The sequence below is a fragment of the Ursus arctos genome, unplaced genomic scaffold, assembly GCF_023065955.2.
Source record: "Ursus arctos isolate Adak ecotype North America unplaced genomic scaffold, UrsArc2.0 scaffold_23, whole genome shotgun sequence".
Classification (NCBI taxonomy): Eukaryota; Metazoa; Chordata; class Mammalia; order Carnivora; family Ursidae; genus Ursus; species Ursus arctos.
Window position 1 is genome coordinate 36,273,233 of NW_026622908.1, and position 18,431 is coordinate 36,291,663.

The 18,431-nt window shown below is 41.8% G+C and overlaps 1 protein-coding gene across 1 annotated transcript; it reads right to left on the minus strand.

The window, feature by feature from the left end:
* Window positions 1-254: 254 nt before the first annotated feature.
* LOC113249981 (olfactory receptor 10W1-like) lies at window positions 255-1,199 on the minus strand. Its single transcript, XM_026491408.3, has one exon. It carries the CDS (start codon window positions 1,197-1,199, stop codon window positions 255-257), a length of 945 nt encoding a protein of 314 aa, XP_026347193.3.
* Between the last annotated feature and the right edge of the window lie 17,232 nt (window positions 1,200-18,431).

Genomic DNA, 18,431 nt, shown 5'->3' on the forward strand with positions numbered 1-18,431 from the left:
TGATACCTGAGATGCAGTGTTATACTTCTCACTTTCATTGTTATGCTCATTAGTTAATTTCCTTTCTAGAAGAGAATTACTGAGTGAAATAGTAGAAGCATTTTAAAGGTCTCTGATACACGTAGCTAAACGATATCCAGATAGTTTATGCCATTTTTAAAAGATTACTCTTAGCATTTTCTGAGAGAAATCCCAGTTGCATGGAGATTTGCATGAGCTGGAATCAAACCCTTGCCTGAAGGTTGGACGCTCCCCTAGTTGTTCTGGGAGAGGCAATTCCTGGTAAGCAGTCTCCCCAGGGTCCCCTTCATGTCGCTGTTCCTCAGGGTGTAGATAAGCGGGTTGAGCACTGGAGTTCCCAGTGTGTACACCAGTGAGATGAACTGATCTTGCTTGGGGTAGTAGCTGGAGCTGGGGCGCAAGTACATGAAGGCACAGCAGCCGTACTGCAGCAGGACCACAGACAGGTGGGAGGAGCAGGTGGAGAAGGCCCGGTGACGCCCAGCTGCTGAGTGGATCTTGAGCACGGCAGCCACAATGAAGACATAGGAGGTGGCAATGAAGAAGAAAGGGATGGCAATGGCCAGTGTGGCTGCCACGAGCACTGACAGCTCATGGATGTGGCTGTTGGCACAAACAAGCCGCATCACTGGTGGGGCATCACAAAAGAAGTGCTCGATAGTGCGAGTCCGGCAGAATGGCAGAGAGAAGATGAAAGCCACCAGTTGTATGGACAGGAACAAGCCAATGACCACAGAGGCCATGACCAAACGGCCACAGAGAGTTAAAGTCATGGTGAGAGGGTACTGCAAGGGATGGCAAATGGCAACATAGCGGTCATAGGCCATGACGGCCAAGAGGAAGCAATCAGCACTGCCAAGCCCAATGAGGAAGATCATCTGAATGGCGCAGCCCAGGAGGGTGATGGTCTTCTCTGACTGCAGGGTGTTGGCCAGGATGTGGGGCACCACCACAGCCGTGTAGCAGACTTCTACTCCTGAGAGGCTGCCCAGGAAATAGTACATGGGTGTGTGTAGGCGGGCTTCTGTCTGGATGGCCATTATAATTAGCACATTCCCACTGATTATCAAGGTATAAACTAGGCTGACTCCAAGGAAGGACAAGGCACGGAGCTCTGGTTGGGAGGGATAGGCCAGGAACACAAATTCCATCAACAGTGAGTGATTTCCCCAGATCATTGAGCGAACAGATTTTCTCTGCGGAGAGTTACAAAGACAGGAGGAAACATTGGACCAACGATATATTAGTTCACATTTTGAGCCATGATCTAATCTAAGCAGGTCTGGAGTTAGAAACAGAGAATTATTAGATCTAATTTTTCTCTTTTCCTCCTCTTTTATCAAGTGTCTTCACATAAGTATCTACAACTTAATTTCTAAGTGCCAAGAGTTGGCCTAAATTGTGTAAGAATCTTTTGAGAAAATGAGGCAGAGGAAGTTTATGGTCTTCAAAATGATTTTTAGTGGATGTGGAATGAAAATTAATGCTTTCAGTAAATTCGCAAGAACGTATCCGAGCGTTCTTGAAAGGAGGGGTCATGACGGTGAGAGGTAGAAGCTATTCATTCATTCACTCATTCATTCATATATTTGTGGACACACAATGGTTCATGAGGTATTGACTCACACATATATGGATATAACACTGAAACCTAGTCATATGGTGGAAAAGGAAGAAAGAAAACTAGGCCCATGGACAAAGAGCTCACATAGGTCTGAGATCAACAGTATCAGGGATGAGCCTCAGAAACAAAACCTTCCCTCTCCTGGTTTCTCTCTCCATAAGTAATCAGGAGATAGCAGGACTTGAGGAAATGGGGAGTTTTATCATAGGGCTCCTCCTGGCTTGTGGTGGTATGGGGAAATATGTGATCATGAACTGTTGGAGAGCTGAGATTCCTTCCTGTGAGTTTGGGGATGAATAAGAAAGACAGTCAGTCTCTATCTATTTTTCTTCTCCTCTAAGGGGCTAGAGGGAAATCCAACTTCCTGGATTTCTTGCTTCTTTGAAAACCTTGGAATAAACAGACATAACTCACAAAGGGCATCTATTCTACTGTTTTCCCAAGATCAACTCATGTTCAAGAAGGAAAAGAGGGGACTTGTGATCTTGTTTCAATTTGCCTAATTTCAACATTAATTATTTATGAAGAGCTTTAAAGAAAAATCTTAATTCAGAAGCACCACTCTGGGACAGATCATCCAGATGGACCCAGGTCTGTGTCGCAAATTTAGGGAGAAATGTAATTAGACTGTCACAAACATTCAGAGCACGTAGGGTGCGAACTCCTATTCATTCTCTTCTCCTGTTCTGACCTTCAATCACGCTCTGAATGATTTCTAATGTCATCTGTCATATTCAACATTTCATTAAAACATGAGGAGTAGGGGCAGTGCATCAGTGTGTGGGATCAGTTTGAAATTAAATGATGTGGTTTGTATAATCCCAAGTCCTGGCTCTGGGATGCTAGGCAACATATATTTCTCAGAGTCCTAACTTCTTTATCTGAGAAATAGGAATAATAATTATACCTGGTTCTGAGGGTTGTGTTTGGATTAAAGGAGATCATTATGTAAAGTAACTACCGCAATGCATAGTCCATAGTAAGAGCAGCCCAATTGCAGATCATTATTATTTATTTAATTGAAATTCAATTAGCCAAATACAGTCCATCATTAGATTCTGATGTAGTGTTCAGTGATTCATCAGTTCCGTATACATCCAGTGCCCATCACATCACATGCCCTCCTTAATGCCCATCACCCAGTCACCCCACCCACCTCCCCTTCCAGAACCCTCAGTTTGTTTCCCAGAGTCGAGTCTCATGATTTGTGTCCCTCTCTGATTTCTTCCCATTCATTTGTCCCTCCCTTTCCCTATGAGCATTATTGTTAGTAAGTTCAAGGGCAGCCATCTATCCTTAGTTATATTTTTATCTCCCATATCACTAAGCCTAATGTATGAATTATAGGCATTCAGTAAATATATGTTGCATGGATACACTATGAAAAGCATGTTGTTATACTTTCTGTCATTTTCTCTTTCACTTTTAAGATGATTTCAGAGTCAAATCACCTATTTAAGAACCCTCACGGAAAGCTTGGTAACCAGCATTAGGGCTGCATTGTGGAGAAAATCTTGGCACTAACGAATATAACACGTAGAAGGCAACAGCAAACTCATCTAGGGCTAGTTTTCCACTTATATCTGCCAGAGGGCTTTGGAATCTGTGTACTAATGATGACTTTGGAGAATTATATGATAACCGTACTTCTGTCATTTTAATGGTGTTTTCCAGGATCTATAATAAAATGTTTATAATTGAGTTATCTTTGGCCACGAATGCTGGAGAGGACCTCAGAAATTGCCTAGTTCAGTCCTCTGTCAGATACTTGAATCTTCCATACAATATCTGAACATCAGGTCATCTTCAAAGCCTAGGGAATGTCATTACCTCCTGACTTGCTTGCTTTGTTGTTGGATGGTATCATTCCCTCAAGGATTCATCTTGTGATGGCTGAAATCTGCCTCTGTAACTTGTACATGTCACTCTGTTCTATCCCATTGGGCCATTTCTCCATGAAACACTTTAGGAACTAAGAGCTCTTATCATGTAGCCCTAAATCGTTTTCCCAATTTCCTTTTGGTATTCCTTGAATGACATGGTTTTGATATGTCTCACAATTTTAGCCCTGGAACTGCTCTCATTTTAAATAACTTAATTAGAAGTGTAGTGCATGGGAGAGATCACAGGGATGGTCAAGTTTAAAAAGATCTGGAGTCCAAGATGGCGGAGGAGCAGGAGGCTTTAATTTCACCTGGTCCCAGGATGTCAGCTAGATAGCTATCAGACCATTCCGAACACCTACAAACTCAACTGGAGAATGAAGAAAAGAATAGCAGCAACTATATGAACAGAAAAGCGACCACTTTCTGCAAGGAACCCAGTTTAAAACAGGAGTTGAGCTTCAGCTCAGCGTCCCAAGACGGCAGAGGAGCAGGAGACCTAAAGTTCTCCTGGTCCCAGGAATTCAGCGAGAGAGCTACCAAACCATTCTGAATACCTATGAATGCAACCGGAGAATGACGAAAAGAGTAGCAGAAATTCTACGAACAGAAAAGTGACCAATTTTTGCAAGGAGGAGAAAAGATGGCGGAGGAATAGGAGACCCTTTCTCAGCTGGTCCCGAGTCGAGCTGGATATCTACCAGACCATCCTGAAAACCCACGGAATCAGCCTGAGATGCAGGAAGATATACCTGGATCTCTACAAACTGACATCTCTAGCACTGAGTGTTGAGGTATGAAACGGGGAGCTGTGAATCCGCGCACAGATATAGGAAGAGAAACGGAAGGGGGAGGGAGCCTCCACACACGGACATCGGAAAGCAGTAGCCACCTGCACTGGGGAGCGCGCCGGACTGGTGGACTGGCACCCCCAAGAGAGCAGACTGAGACCATGAGCCAGGAGCGCGTGCAACCAGACTGAAAACTAGAGCTCTAGAGTGCTCACTGGAACTGGATTAAACCTGGAGCTCGGGAGCGTGCGCGTGTCCAAACTGAAAACAGGAGCTCCGGAGCGTACACTCGAACTAGACTGAAACCGAGAGCTCAGGAGTGCACGTGCGACCAGACTGAAAACCTGCGCTCCAGAGTGCCCGTGAACCATACTGAAACAGGGAGCTCGGGAGCTCAGGAGCATGCGTGGGAACTGGGGGGGGGGGGGGGCGGCTGGCAGTGTTAGAAGCACAAAGGACAGAGACACGCCGGCCCTGGAAGTGAGGGCTGGGACACAGGCAGTGGGTCACTTCAGGGTTTTTAGCAGCACCGATAGTAACAGAGTTAAAGTGGCCAAGAGAGTTCAGTGGAGAGCGAACTATGATCTCTCTCTTCTGAGAGAGAGGCTAGGATACGGCCATTGCTGCTCTGACTCTCAGAAGTGGCACAGAAAACCGCCAGGGAAAGCCACCAGAGAACAAAAGTCCGGAAATACCAGCTCACATTGTGCCCGTCCCCATCCCCCCTCACAGGGGACGGGGCAACTCTACCCAAACAGGGTTTCCTGAATATCAGCGCGGCAGGCCCCTTGCCCTGAAGGAAGCCTGAAAAATCAGGAAGCCGACATCCCTAAGGTCCCTATAAAACAAGTGCATACTGTCTGTGTCCTGGTCAATAACTTGGGCTCTGGGCATCCCCACAACCTCTCCTCATCAGAATGACGAGAAGGAGAAATCCCCCCCCAGCAAAGAAAAGATAATGAGTCTGTGGCCTTGGCCACAGAACTGATGGATATGGATATAACCAAATTGTCAGAAATGGAGTTCAGAGTAACAATGGTCAAGATGATGTGTAGGTTTGAAAAAACTATTAATGAAAATATTAACAAGTATATAGAATCTCTAAGGGCAGAAATGAGAGCGAGTCTGGCAGAAATTAAAAATGCTATGAATCAAATGCAGTCTAAATTAGATGCTCTGACAGCCAGGGTAAATGAGGTGGAAGAACGAATTAGTGAATTGGAGGAAGGGATGGTAGAAGAGAAAGCTAAAACAGAAACTTGCCTCAAAAAAAATCCAATCTCAAGAATGTAGATTACGGGAGATTACTGACTCAATGAAACGTTCCAATGTCAGAATCATTGGCATCCCCAAGGGGGTGGAGAAAGAGAGAGGTCTAGAAGAGATATTTGAACAAATTGTAGCTGAGAACTTCCCTAATCTGGCAAAGGAAAAAAGCATTCGTGTCCAGGAAGCAGAGAGGACCCCTCCCAAGGTCAATGAGAACAGACCTACACCACGTCACGTCATAGTACAATTCGCAAATATTAGATCCAAGGATACAGTATTGAAAGCGGCCAGGGGGAAGAAAGTCCTTACGTACAGAGGGAAAAATATCAGAATAACGTCAGACCTGTCTACAGAGACCTGGCAGGCTAGGAAGGGTTGGCAGAGTATTTTCAAAGCTCTATCTGAGAAGAACATGCAGCCAAGGATCCTTTATCCATTTAGGCTGTCATTCAGAATTGATGGAGAGATAAGGACCTTCCAGGATCGGCAGAAACTCAAGGAATTTGTAACCATGAAACCAGCCCTACAGGAGATATTAGGGGGGGTTCTATAAAAGTAAAAAGGCCCCAAGAGTGATACAGAACAGAAATTTACAATCTATAGAAACAAAGACTTCACAGGAAACATGACATCATTAAAATCATATCTCTCAATAATCACTCTCAATGTGAATGGCCTAAATGCTCCCATAATATGCTACAGGGTTGCAGACTAGACAAAAAGACATGACCCATCCATTTGCTGTCTGCAAGAGACTCATTTTGAACCTAAAGATACATCCAGACTGAAAGTGAAGGGATGGAAAACCATTCTTCATGCCAATGGACCCCAAAAGAAAGCTGGGGTAGCAATTCTCATATCAGACAGATTAGATTTTAAACTAAAGACTGTAGTGAAAGATACAGAAGGGCACTATATTATTCTTAAAGGATGTATCCAACAAGTGGATATGACAATTATAAATATATATGTCCCCAACAGGGGAGCAGCTAGATACATAAGCCAACTCTTAACCAGAATAAAGAGACATATAGATAAAAATACATTAATAGTAGGGGACCTCAACACTCCGCTCTCAGCAATAGACAGATCACCTAAGCAGAAAGTCAACAAAAAAACAAAAGCTTTGAATGACATACTGAAACAGAGGGACCTCATCGATATATACAGAACACTACACCCCAGAACAACAGAATACTCATTCTTTTTTGAATGCACATGGAACTTTCTCCAGAATAGACCATATACTGGGTCACAAAACAAGTCTTGACCAGTACCAGAAGACTGAGATTATTCCCTGCATATTCTTAGACCACAATGCTTTGAAACTGGAACTGAATCACAAGGAAAAATTTGGAAGAAATACAAACACTTGGAAACTAAGAATGATCCTGCTCAAAAATGATTGGGTAAACCAGGAAATTAAAAATCAGTTTAAGTAATTTCTGGAGACCAATGAGAATGAAAACACATCGGTCCAAAACCTATGGGACACTGCAAAGGCAGTCCTAAGGGGAAAATACATAGCCATCCAAGCCTCACTCAAAAGAAGAGAAAAATCTAAAATGCAGTTTTTATATTCTCACCTCAAGAAGCTGGAGGTGGAACAGAAGAATAGGCCTAACCCACGCACAAGAAGGCAGGTAATCAAGATTAGAGCAGAGATCAATGAATTAGAAACCAGGAGCACAGTAGAGCAGATCAACAGAACTAGAAGCTGGTTCTTTGAAAGAATAAATAAGATCGATAAGCCACTGGCAAGACTTATTCAGAAGAATAGAGAAAGGACCCAAATTAATAAAATTATGAATGAAAGGGGAGAGGTCACAGCCAACACCAATGAAATAGGAAGGATCATTAGAAACTTTTATCAACAGTTTTATGCCAATAATTTAAACAACCTGGAAGAAATGGATGCCTTCCTGGAAATCTATAAACTACCAAGACTGAAACAGGAAGAAATTGATGACTTAAACAGACCAATTAACTATGAAGAGATGAAGCAGTGATCAAAAACCTCCCCAAAAACAAGAGTCCAGGGCCTGACGGATTCCCCAGGGAATTCTACCAAACATTCAAAGAAGAAATAATACCTATTCTCCTGAAGCTGTTTCAAAAAATAGAAACAGAAGGAAAACTACCAAACTCATTCTATGAGGCCAGTATTACCTTGATCCCCAAACCAGGCAAGGACCCCATCAAAAAGGAGAATTACAGACCAATTTCCCTGATGAATATGGACGCCAAGATTCTCAACAAGATCCTAGCTAATAGGATCCAACAGTACATTAAAAGGATTATCCACCATGACCAAGTGGGATTCATCCCTGGGATGCAAGGGTGGTTCAACATTTGCAAATCAATCGGTGTGATAGATCATATCAACAAGAAAAGAGTCAAGAACCATATGATCCTCTCAATTGATGCAGAAAAAGCATTTGACAAAATACAACATCCTTTCCTGATTAAAACCCTTCAGAGTGTAGGGATAGAGGATACATTCCTCAATTTCATAAAAACCATCTATGAAAAGCCCACAGAGAATATAATTCTTAATGGGGAAAAGCTGAAAGCCTTTCCCTTAAGATCAGGAACATGACAAGGATGCCCGCTCTCGCCATTATTGTTCAACATAGTACTAGAAGTCCTTGCAACAGCAATCAGACAACAAAAAGGGATAAAAGGTATCCAAATTGGCAAAGAAGAAGTCAAACTGTCTCTCTTCGCAGATAACATGATACTCTATATAGAAAACCCAAAAGACTCCACCCCCAAACTACTAGAACTTATAGAACAATTCAGTAATGTGGCGGGATACAAAATCAATGCTCAGAAATCAGTTGCATTTCTATACACGAGCAATGAGACTGAAGAAATAGAAATTAGGGAATCAATTCCATTTACAATAGCACCAAAAATCATACATTATCTCGGAATTAACGTAACCAGAGACATAAAGGATCTATATTCTAGAAATTACAAATCACTCTCGAAAGACATTGAAGAAGACACAAAAAGATGGAAAAATATTCCATGCTCATGGATCGGAAGAATAAACATAGTTAAAATGTCTACGCTACCCAGAGCAATCTACACTTTCAATGCCATCCCGATCAAAATACCAATGACATTTTTCAAAGAACTGGAACAAACAGCCCTTAAATTTGTGTGGAACCAGAAAAGACCCCGAATCTCCAAGGAATTGTTGAAAAGGAAAAACAAAGCTGGGGGCATCATGTTGGCAGATTTCAAGCTATACTACAAAGCTGTGATCACAAAGACAGCATGGTACTGGCACAAAAACAGACACATAGACCAATGGAACAAAATAGAGAACCCAGAAATGGACCCTTGGCTGTTTGGGCAACTAATCTTTGACAAAGCAGGAAAAAACATCCAGTGGAAAAAAGACAGTCTCTTCAATAAATGGTGCTGGGAAAATTGGACAGCTATATGCAAAAGAATGAAACTTGACCACTCTCTCACACCATACACAAAGATAAACTCCAAATGGTTGAAAGACCTCGATGTGAGACAGGAATCCATCAAAATCCTAGAGGAGAACATAGGCTGCAACCTCTTTGACATCGGCCACAGCAACTTTTTTCATGACACATCTCCAAAGGCAAATGAAACAAAAGAAAAAATGAACTTGTGGGACTTCATCAAGATCAAAATCTTCTGCACTGCCAAGGAAACAGTAAAAAAAAACTAAGAGGCAGCCCACGGAATGGGAGAAGATATTTGCAAATGACACTACAGATAAAAGACTTGTATCCAAGATCTATAAAGAACTTCTCAAACTCAATACACGTGAAACAAATAATCAAATCAATAAATGGGCAGAAGATATGAATAGACACTTTTCCAATGAAGACATAGAAATGTCACATGAAAAAATGTTCGAAATCACTAGCCATCAGGGAAATTCAAATCAAAACCACATTGAGATACCACCTTACACCAGTTAGAATGGCAAAAATGGACAAGGCAGGAAACAACAAATGTTGGAGAGGATGTGGAGAAAGGGGATCCCTCCTACACTGTTGTTGGGAATGCAAGATGGTACAGCCACTCTGGAAAACAGTGTGGAGGTCCCTTATAAAGTTAAAAATTGAGCTACCCTATGATCCAGCCATTGCACTACTGGGTATTTACCCCAAAGATACAGACGTAGTGAAGAGAAGGGCCATATGCACCCCAATGTTCATAGCAGCATTGTCCACAATAGCTAAATCGTGGAAGGAGTCGAGATGCCCTTCAACAGATGACTGGGTTAAGAAGACATGGTCCATATATACAATGGAATATTACTAAGCCATCAGAAAGAACGATTACACAACATTTGCAGCAACATGGTGGGACTGGAGGAGATTATGCAAAGTGAAATAAGTTAAGCAGAGAAAGACAATTATCGTATGGTTTCACTCATTTATGGAACATAAGGAATAGTGGGGAGATAGGTAGGAGAAGGAAGGGAAGAATGAAAGGGGGGTATAACAGAAAGGGAAATGAAGCATGAGAGACTGTGGACTCTGGGAAACAAATTGAGGGCTTCAGAGGGGAGGGGGGTGGGGGATTGGGATAGGCCGGTGATCGGTATTAAGGAGGGCACGTATTGCATGGAGCACCGGGTGTTATACACAACTAATGAATCATGGAACATTGCATCAAGAACTGGGGATGTATTGTATGGTGACTAATAAAACTAAGTATTATTTTAAAAAAAGGTTTAAAAAGATCTGGATATCACCTATCTGTGCATTGGCTGTCTATTTCTTCAGTCTAACCAAAATTAGATTAATCCACTTCTTGTGTTTGATTGTTTTGATAGTCTCTTCAGACTTGGATACTAAAACTCTAAACATTTTTGTTTTTCATTTTCAGAGAACGGGAACATGCTCATCATTCCTTTTTTAAAAATTTAAATACAATTAGCCAACATATAGTACATCATTTGTTTCAGATGCGGTGTTCAATAACCATCAGTTACGTACATCATCATCCCTTTACCACTGGTTCACTGCTCTAGTCTGTTGAGGTCGACATTTTATAAAACCTTCAATTTGTGGCTCCACATCTTAACTAGCCTTCCTGCAATCCCTCACCTTTATTTTGTATTGATTAAGTGCTAAGCCCCGCATACAATGGTGATCAAAAGGGCACAGTGTTGCCAAGTAGTTGGTTATCCTAAAGAGAGAAGCTGTTAAAGAATCCGGTGTATTTATATTTGTATTTATGACTTATATTGTATTACAGATATTTTATATGTATGATGATATATTTATGTAAATAAATCTGTGATTGAGGCTTAAAGGAGCAGTGTGTTCTAAGATTATACAGCATATGACCCTGGCACAGTTTGTGATTAGGGGATTCTGAAACGGCTTCCTAGAGGAAGTCATATTTAAGCGAAGATCTGAAAAACAGGAATTAACTAGAAAAGAGGTGGGCAGAGTAATGAGGTCCATATTCTGGCCAGACGAAATAGTGGATTTTATGGTTCAAAGAGAGTGAAACTTATTACATCCACATATGATCCCCTTGTTATTCCAAGGGGTTAGTAAGCATGTTGCATAGGACAGAGGCAAGGTATGAGCACCTCAGCCACATCCCCAGAAATCTGCCCAGGCTGGCATCTGTTCATGAATCCACACCCCCCTCAGTATCTCCAAGTCACATCCCACATCGTATCTGCATCTTCCTTCTTACCTCTCCAGCCAGGCCAGCCCCAGGTGGCCAGAGTGTGGTGGGAAACCTTGTCCATGTGCATTCTGGAAAGACAAGGAGTCTAGACTGGATGGCTCTCGAATTGCTGAGTCAGCACTGTGTAAAATAATGGGGTTAGCGGATTTGGCAATACCAGGTCGAGGTAGGATCCCAATCAGTTATTAATAGCAGTGTCACCGGGGCAGATGAACTCACATTAATTTCTGTTTCCTCATATTTAGAAGATGTAAATAATAATATTCACCTAATGGAGCTGATGAAATTAAATGGGATAAAGTATTCAGACCATTGGTTTGATGTGTGAAACCTATTAAGTTGCATAATAAATGTTAATTCTCCCCTTTCTTTGAATCTATTAAAGGGATGATATTAGTAATACCTGCTTCATAGCAGAGGATTAAATGAAGCACCTCACAGGAAAAGGGTTTACATTAATCCTTAAACCTTACCCAAATTTACAGTAGCCATCACTTCAATATTTTTTGGGCTAAGATTAGTTATTACCGTTTTCATCAGAAGAACAGGGCTTCCAAGGGAATTCAGAGAAACACCGTAAGCTGTGGGCTGAATGAGCTCTGAAATCCTAGAGTCTCTACTTGTAAAACCATTACTCGCTTTTCTAGCCCAGTGCCAGCGAGTCAGCGCGTGCCTGGTCTATTGTGACTCTAGAAGGAGGCAGCAAAAGACTTCCTCTTACCTTTATCATGAGAAGGGAAGGAGGTGTATGGAGCCAGTCTCCTTGGATATGTTCACAAGGGACAGAAGCTGGCAGATGAGGTCTGACTGCTATGGTGGAGAGAGAGAGGAGGACCATGAGCCTGGAGAGGCTGCCCCGTGGGATGGAGGCTTTAGTAACCTTCCCAACAAAAGCCGTGGGAGGAGTAAATTGCTCTGTGATGTAGGGTCTTATCCCATAAGTTCCATCTCCCAGGAGGTAGTTGGATGGTTGTTGATCTCCCCTGTTACCAGAGAATGAGTCCAAACTAAAACTGTCCTTGCACTTGGGATCTCCTGTCAATGGGTGATCTGTGGTATGCTTGTCAAAGTGAAGACCAGTATTTTTTTTAAGGATTTTATTTATTTATTTGACAGAGAGAGAGACAGCCAGCGAGAGAGGGAACACAAGCAGAGGAGTGGGAGAGGAAGAAGCAGACTCCCAATGGAGGAGCCTGATGGATGGCTTGATCCCAGAATGCTGGGATCACGCCCTGAGCCAAAGGCAGACGCTTCACGACTGAGCCACCCAGGCACCCCAAAGTGAATACCAGTATTAAACCCTTTATCAACATTCTAAGCATCCAATTTAATTTCCTAAGAAATAGGAAACTCACTAATCAAGGTAATCTATGCCTCCTGCTTCAAGGATTTGAATCTCACCAGATAGCCATAGCTGGGCTAGCCCACATCCCAAATTATTATTGCCCTGGGGAACGGAGACCGAAGTTTATATTTTATATGAAAAAGAGGGCTTGGTAACCTTGGTTGTATAGAAAAGAACTAATTGAGGGTAACACTGAGCAGACATTTAACTTTCCTGGTACTTTTTAAATAACTCCTTTAGAGTGGGTGGTCTTCCAGGATTTGAAGAAACCACATGTTTTCACTCAATGTACCATTCACTCAATGTACCATACACTCTGTAGGTTCGATCATGTCCCTGCTCGGATATTACTTGGCTTATTAAACGTGCAAATTTTTAGTATCTTTACCCTTATTGCATTTCTCTTTCCCTTGTCTCCGTTAGTCTGTTTGATCTTTCACAATGGAACATACATTGGATATACTCTTTCTGCTAGCTGAGAATTACACAGACTTAGGGTTCACTCACTTAGAGTTTGGTTCATCAGTGATTGACTGATTAAACACGTATTTATGTAATATGATGTGCCCATCACTGTCTGAGTCTGGGCACAAAGACAGATAAGACAAACAAGATTGCTTTCACGGAGCTTACATTGTTGCTATGAAACAGACAATAAACACGGTAAAGAAGTCAGTTAGATATCATCAGATAGTGACGAGTCCCATGAAGAAAACATAACAAGTTACAGGGATGGTTAGTGATTAGGGGAGGAAGGTCATCAAAAGCCTCGTCTTTGAGGAGGTGACATTTAACCTGAAACATAAGTGATGACAGGAAGCTAGCCATGAAATGTGTGGGGGAAAACAATTCAAACAGAGGGGAATGCAATGGAAGTAGTAAGGAACCCAAAGCTGGGGAAAAAAAAAAAAAGCCAACCAAATAAACAAACGAAAAAACTCAACCCAGCATGCCTAAAGTAAAAAATACTGAAATTGAAGCATATCCAGGCATGAGGATATTGGAAATCCTATCATCCAGAGACCTTCATTAAGAAAATGAGATGCAGAGAAGTGGCCTGATTTGTAGAGTGTCCAACAAGTCAGTGGCAAAAATAGGACTCACTTGGTTCTTTTGATTTCATCTAATAATGTCCACTGACAATTGAGCGTGAAAACCCAGAGGTTTTTCAGGATCCCAACGGAAGTGAGAGGAGAATAAGTATCTATTTTTAAAAGAATGTCACACTGCTTTCAGTAACTGCTTAGACCAAGGGTTTAATCTTTTTCTAAAGATTAAAACTAAACAGTGTGAGAATTTTTTTGAAATTCAATGTATTTTGAAGACCTAGGTAACTGCATATTTTGACATAATATTTTATATGATGAGTTTCTAGTGAATAAAATGCTGTTAAAGGGATTTCCTCACAGTTTTCTAATATAATAACATAAGTAATACCACTGTGATTTGAAGTTATATCAGATCGTTTTTTGTCATTTCCTGGGCCGTAGTAGTCAATTTTATGTGTTAATATGGCTAGGCCACAGTCCTTAAATATTTTTTCAAATACCGGTCTGGATGTTACTCGTGAAGGTGTTATTTAGATGAGATTAACAACTAAATGAGGAGGGTTTGAGTATAGCAGACTACCATCTGTTATGTGGGTGGGCCTGATCTAATTAGTTGAAAGTCTTAAGAGAAAAAAGACTGAGGCCCTCTGAGCAAGAGGGAATTCTGCCTCTAGACTAACTTCCCTTTCAAGCTGCAGCATCTACTCATCCCTATGTCTTCATCCTGCTGGCCTACCCTGCAGATTTTGGCCCCACCAGACCCCCAATTCCATGAATCAAATCCATAAAATAAATTTTTCCTCTTTTTCCCTCTCTCTCTCCATACAACCTATAGGTTCTTCTTCCTGGAGAACCCTAATTAATACAGCTTTTGATACCAAGAGTGGTTCCTGAGGAACAAAATATTAAGGGTGAGTTTTCGGAATTGGTCCTGGGGTTTGTGGAATTGGTTCTATGATCAGATTAGATTTCAAGGTACTAGAAAGGCAAGATGGCAGAGGAGTAGGGACCCTATTTCAACTGGTATCCTGAACTTAGTTAGATATCTACCAACCATTCTGAACACCCACAAAATCAGCCTGTGATGTAAGAATATATATCTGGATCTCTACAAGCAGAAAATCTCCAGCATCTTGAGGTACGAAATGTGGAGCTGTGATTCTGTGGGCAGATATTGAAAATAAACAGAAAGGGGAGGGAGATGCCATAAGCTCGTCCCAAGAAGGTGATATTTCAGTGGAGCACAAAAGGGTCCTGTGCTGGGGACCGGGCACAGACTCGCAGACTAGTAGCAGTGGGGAAAGAACTTTAGTGCAGTCCCCAGACAGGACCCAGGTGCCGCAGGTACGTACATGCGAACGTGGGCAGCTCGCGGGTTTAGAAGCACAAGGGGCAGAGACATGCCTGGCCCTTCGATCGACCTCTGGGAGAACTGTTGTGGGGCACACCAGCCGGGAGGCTGTGGTTTTTAGCAGCACAGACAGAAACGGAGACTGTGTGTCCTAGAGATCTCAGTGAAGGCCAGACCATGATTTCTCTGGTCTAGGACAGAGGTTTGGGTGTGGTCATTTCTGCTCTGACTCTCCGAAGACACCGAAGAGACATGGAAAGCCACCGGAGAACAAAAGCTCAAAAACCAGTTTTCACTGAGTGCCCCCCAGCCCCAACAGGGGCCAGGGCAGCTCTGCCCAAGCAGGGTTGCATGAGTAAGAGCAGGGCAGGACCTTCCCCCAGAAGACAGGCTGGAAGAACAAGAGAACAACAACTCTAGGGTCCCTATAAGACAGGTGCATCTTGCTTGGGTCGTGGTTAATACTCTGGACTCTGTACATTCCCTCAACCACCCCGCAACAGAATGACTAAGAGGAGGAACCCCAAACACAGAAAAGAATCAGAGACTGTGGCTTCTGCCACAGACCCGATGGATATGGATATAAGCAAGATGTCAGACATACACTTTAGAGTAGCAATTATGAAGTTGATATCTATGCTTGAGAAAAATGTTAGTGATGATATAGAATCTCTAATGGCAGAAATGAGATCTAATCAAGCCGAATGTAAAAATGCTATGAATGAGATGTAGTCTGAACTGGATACTCTGACAGCCAGGGTAAATGAGGCTGAAGAACGAATTAGTGAGCTAGAAGATAGAATGATAGAAAAGAAGGATGCCGAGGAGGCCTGGGATAAACTCCTGAAAGCCCAAGAGATCAGACTGAGAGAGATTAATGATGCCATGAAACATTCCAATGTCAGAATTATTGGGATCCCTGAGGGGGTAGAGAGAGAGAAAGGACTAGAAGATATACTAGAGCAAATTGTAGCTGAGAACTTCCCTAATCTGGGGAATGAAACAAGCATTTGTGTCCCAGAGGCAAAGAGGCCCCCTCCCAAGATCAAAGAGAATAGATCAATGCCTGGACACATAATAGTAAAACTTGCAAATCTTAGAACCAAGGGAGTAATCCTGAAAGCAGTGAGGGGGAAGAGATTTCTTACGTACAGAGGGAGGAACATCAGAATGATGTCAAACCTGTCCAGAGAGACCTGGCAAGCCAGAAAGGGCTGGCAAGACATATTCAGGGTACAAAATGAGAAGAACATGCAGCCAAGGATACTTTATCCAGCAAGGCTGTCATTCAGAATGGATGGAGAGAGAAGGAGTTTCCAGGACCAGCAGATACTGAAAGACTATGTGACCACCAAGCCGGCCCTGCAAGAAATATTCAGGGGGTTTCTATAAAAGAAAGACCCCAAGAGTAGTATAGCCCAGAAATTTACAGAGAGAATCTATAGGAACAGGGACTTCACAGGCAACAGGATGGCACTAAAATCATGTCTTTCAATAATCACTCTCAATGTGAATGGCCTAAATGCTCAGATAAAAGGGCACAGGGTTGCAGATTGGAGAAAAAGACATGACCCATCCATATGCTGTCTACAAGAGACTCATTTTGAACCTAAAGATACATCCAGACTGAAAGTGAGGGGATGGAGAACCATTTTGCATGCCAACAGACCTCAAAAGAAAGTTGGGGTAGCAATTCTCATATTTAGATTTTAAGCTAAAGACTGTAGAAAGAATTATAGAGGGACACTATATCATTCTTAAAGGGTCTATCCAACAAGAAGACCTAACAATTATAAATATCTATGCCCCCAACATGGGAGCATCCAACTACATAAGCCAACTGTTACCCAAAAGAAAGAAACGTATTGATAATCATACTTGAATAGTAGGAGACCTCAACACTCCACTCTCAGCAATAGACAGATCATCTAAGCAGAAGATCAACAAAAAAACAAGAGGTTTGAATGACACATGGGACAGGATGGACTTCATAGATATATACAGAACATTCCACCCTGAAACAGCAGAATACTCATTCTTCTTGAATGCACATGGAACTCTCTCCAGAATAGATCACATACTGGCTCACAAAACAGGTCTTGACTGATACCAACAAATTGAGATTATTCCCTGCATATTTTCAGACCACATGCTTTGAAATGAACTCAGTCACAAGAAAAAATTTGGAAGGAATTCACACACTTGGAAGCTAAAGACTATCCTGCTAAAGAATGTTTGGGTCGACCAGGAAATTAAAGAAGAACTTAAATAATTCACGGAAACCAATGAGAATGAAAACACATTGGTCCCAAACCTATGGGATAATGCAAAGGCGGTCCTAAGGGGGAAAAACATAGCCAAATGTATTTGGCTCAAAAAAGTAGAAAAATTCTGAATGCACAGCTAACCTTACACCTAAAGGAACTGGAGAAAGAACCGCAAATACAACCTAAACCAAGCAGGAGAAGAGAAATAATAAAGATTAGAGCAGAGATCAATGAAATAGAAACCAGAAAACCAGTAGAGCAGATCAACGGAACTAGAAGCTGGTTCTTTGAAGAATTAGTAAGTCGATAAACCTCTGTCCAGACTTATCCAAAAGAAAAGAGAAAGAACCCAATTAATAAAATTATGAATGTAAGGGGAGAGATCACGACTAGCACCAAAGAAAGAGAGACAATTATTAGAAATTATTATTACCAACTATATGCCAATAAATTAAGCAACCTGGAAGAAATAGATGCCTTCTGGAAACCTATAAACTACCAAAACTGAAACAAGAAGAAATTGACAATCTGAATAGACCAATAACCAGTAATGAAATTGAAGCAGTGATCAGCCCAGCCAAACCAAACCACATAATTGTGAAAATTAATAAGTAGTTTTGTTTCAAGGAACTAAAGTGTGGAGCAATTTGCTTTTTATCAACAATTAACTGATACTTTGGTAGGTCAGTGGCATGAAAATCCCAGTTTGCCTGTAGGTGTCATGGCTTCAATCTTTACTAACAACTGTAAGCTTTCTCTGAGACCTTAATATAGTTTTTTTTTATTTTAAGATTTTATATATATATTTATTTATTTACTTGAGAGAGAGAGAGAGAGAGAGAACACATGCGCAAGAGGCAGGAAGGGCAGAAGGAGAGGGAGAGAGATAAACCTCAAGCCAATTCCCCGCAGAGTGTGAAGCCTGACGTGGGGCTCCATCTCCCAACACTGAGATCGTGACCTGAGCCAAAACCAAGAGCTGGGTGCTACTATGTAAACTCCCCCAGTCTACAGTATTTTGCTATAGTATCCCATTCAACGGGTTTAGGTAGACTGGGAAAAGTTTCCTTTAAAGTCATGACATTCATTACTACTACAAAAATTACAAACTAAAATACAATTTTC

Excerpts from the sequence above, each read along its gene's own strand:
- LOC113249981 (XM_026491408.3), bottom strand. The coding sequence starts at position 1,199 with ATGATCTGGGGAAATCACTCACTGTTGATGGAATTTGTGTTCCTGGCC.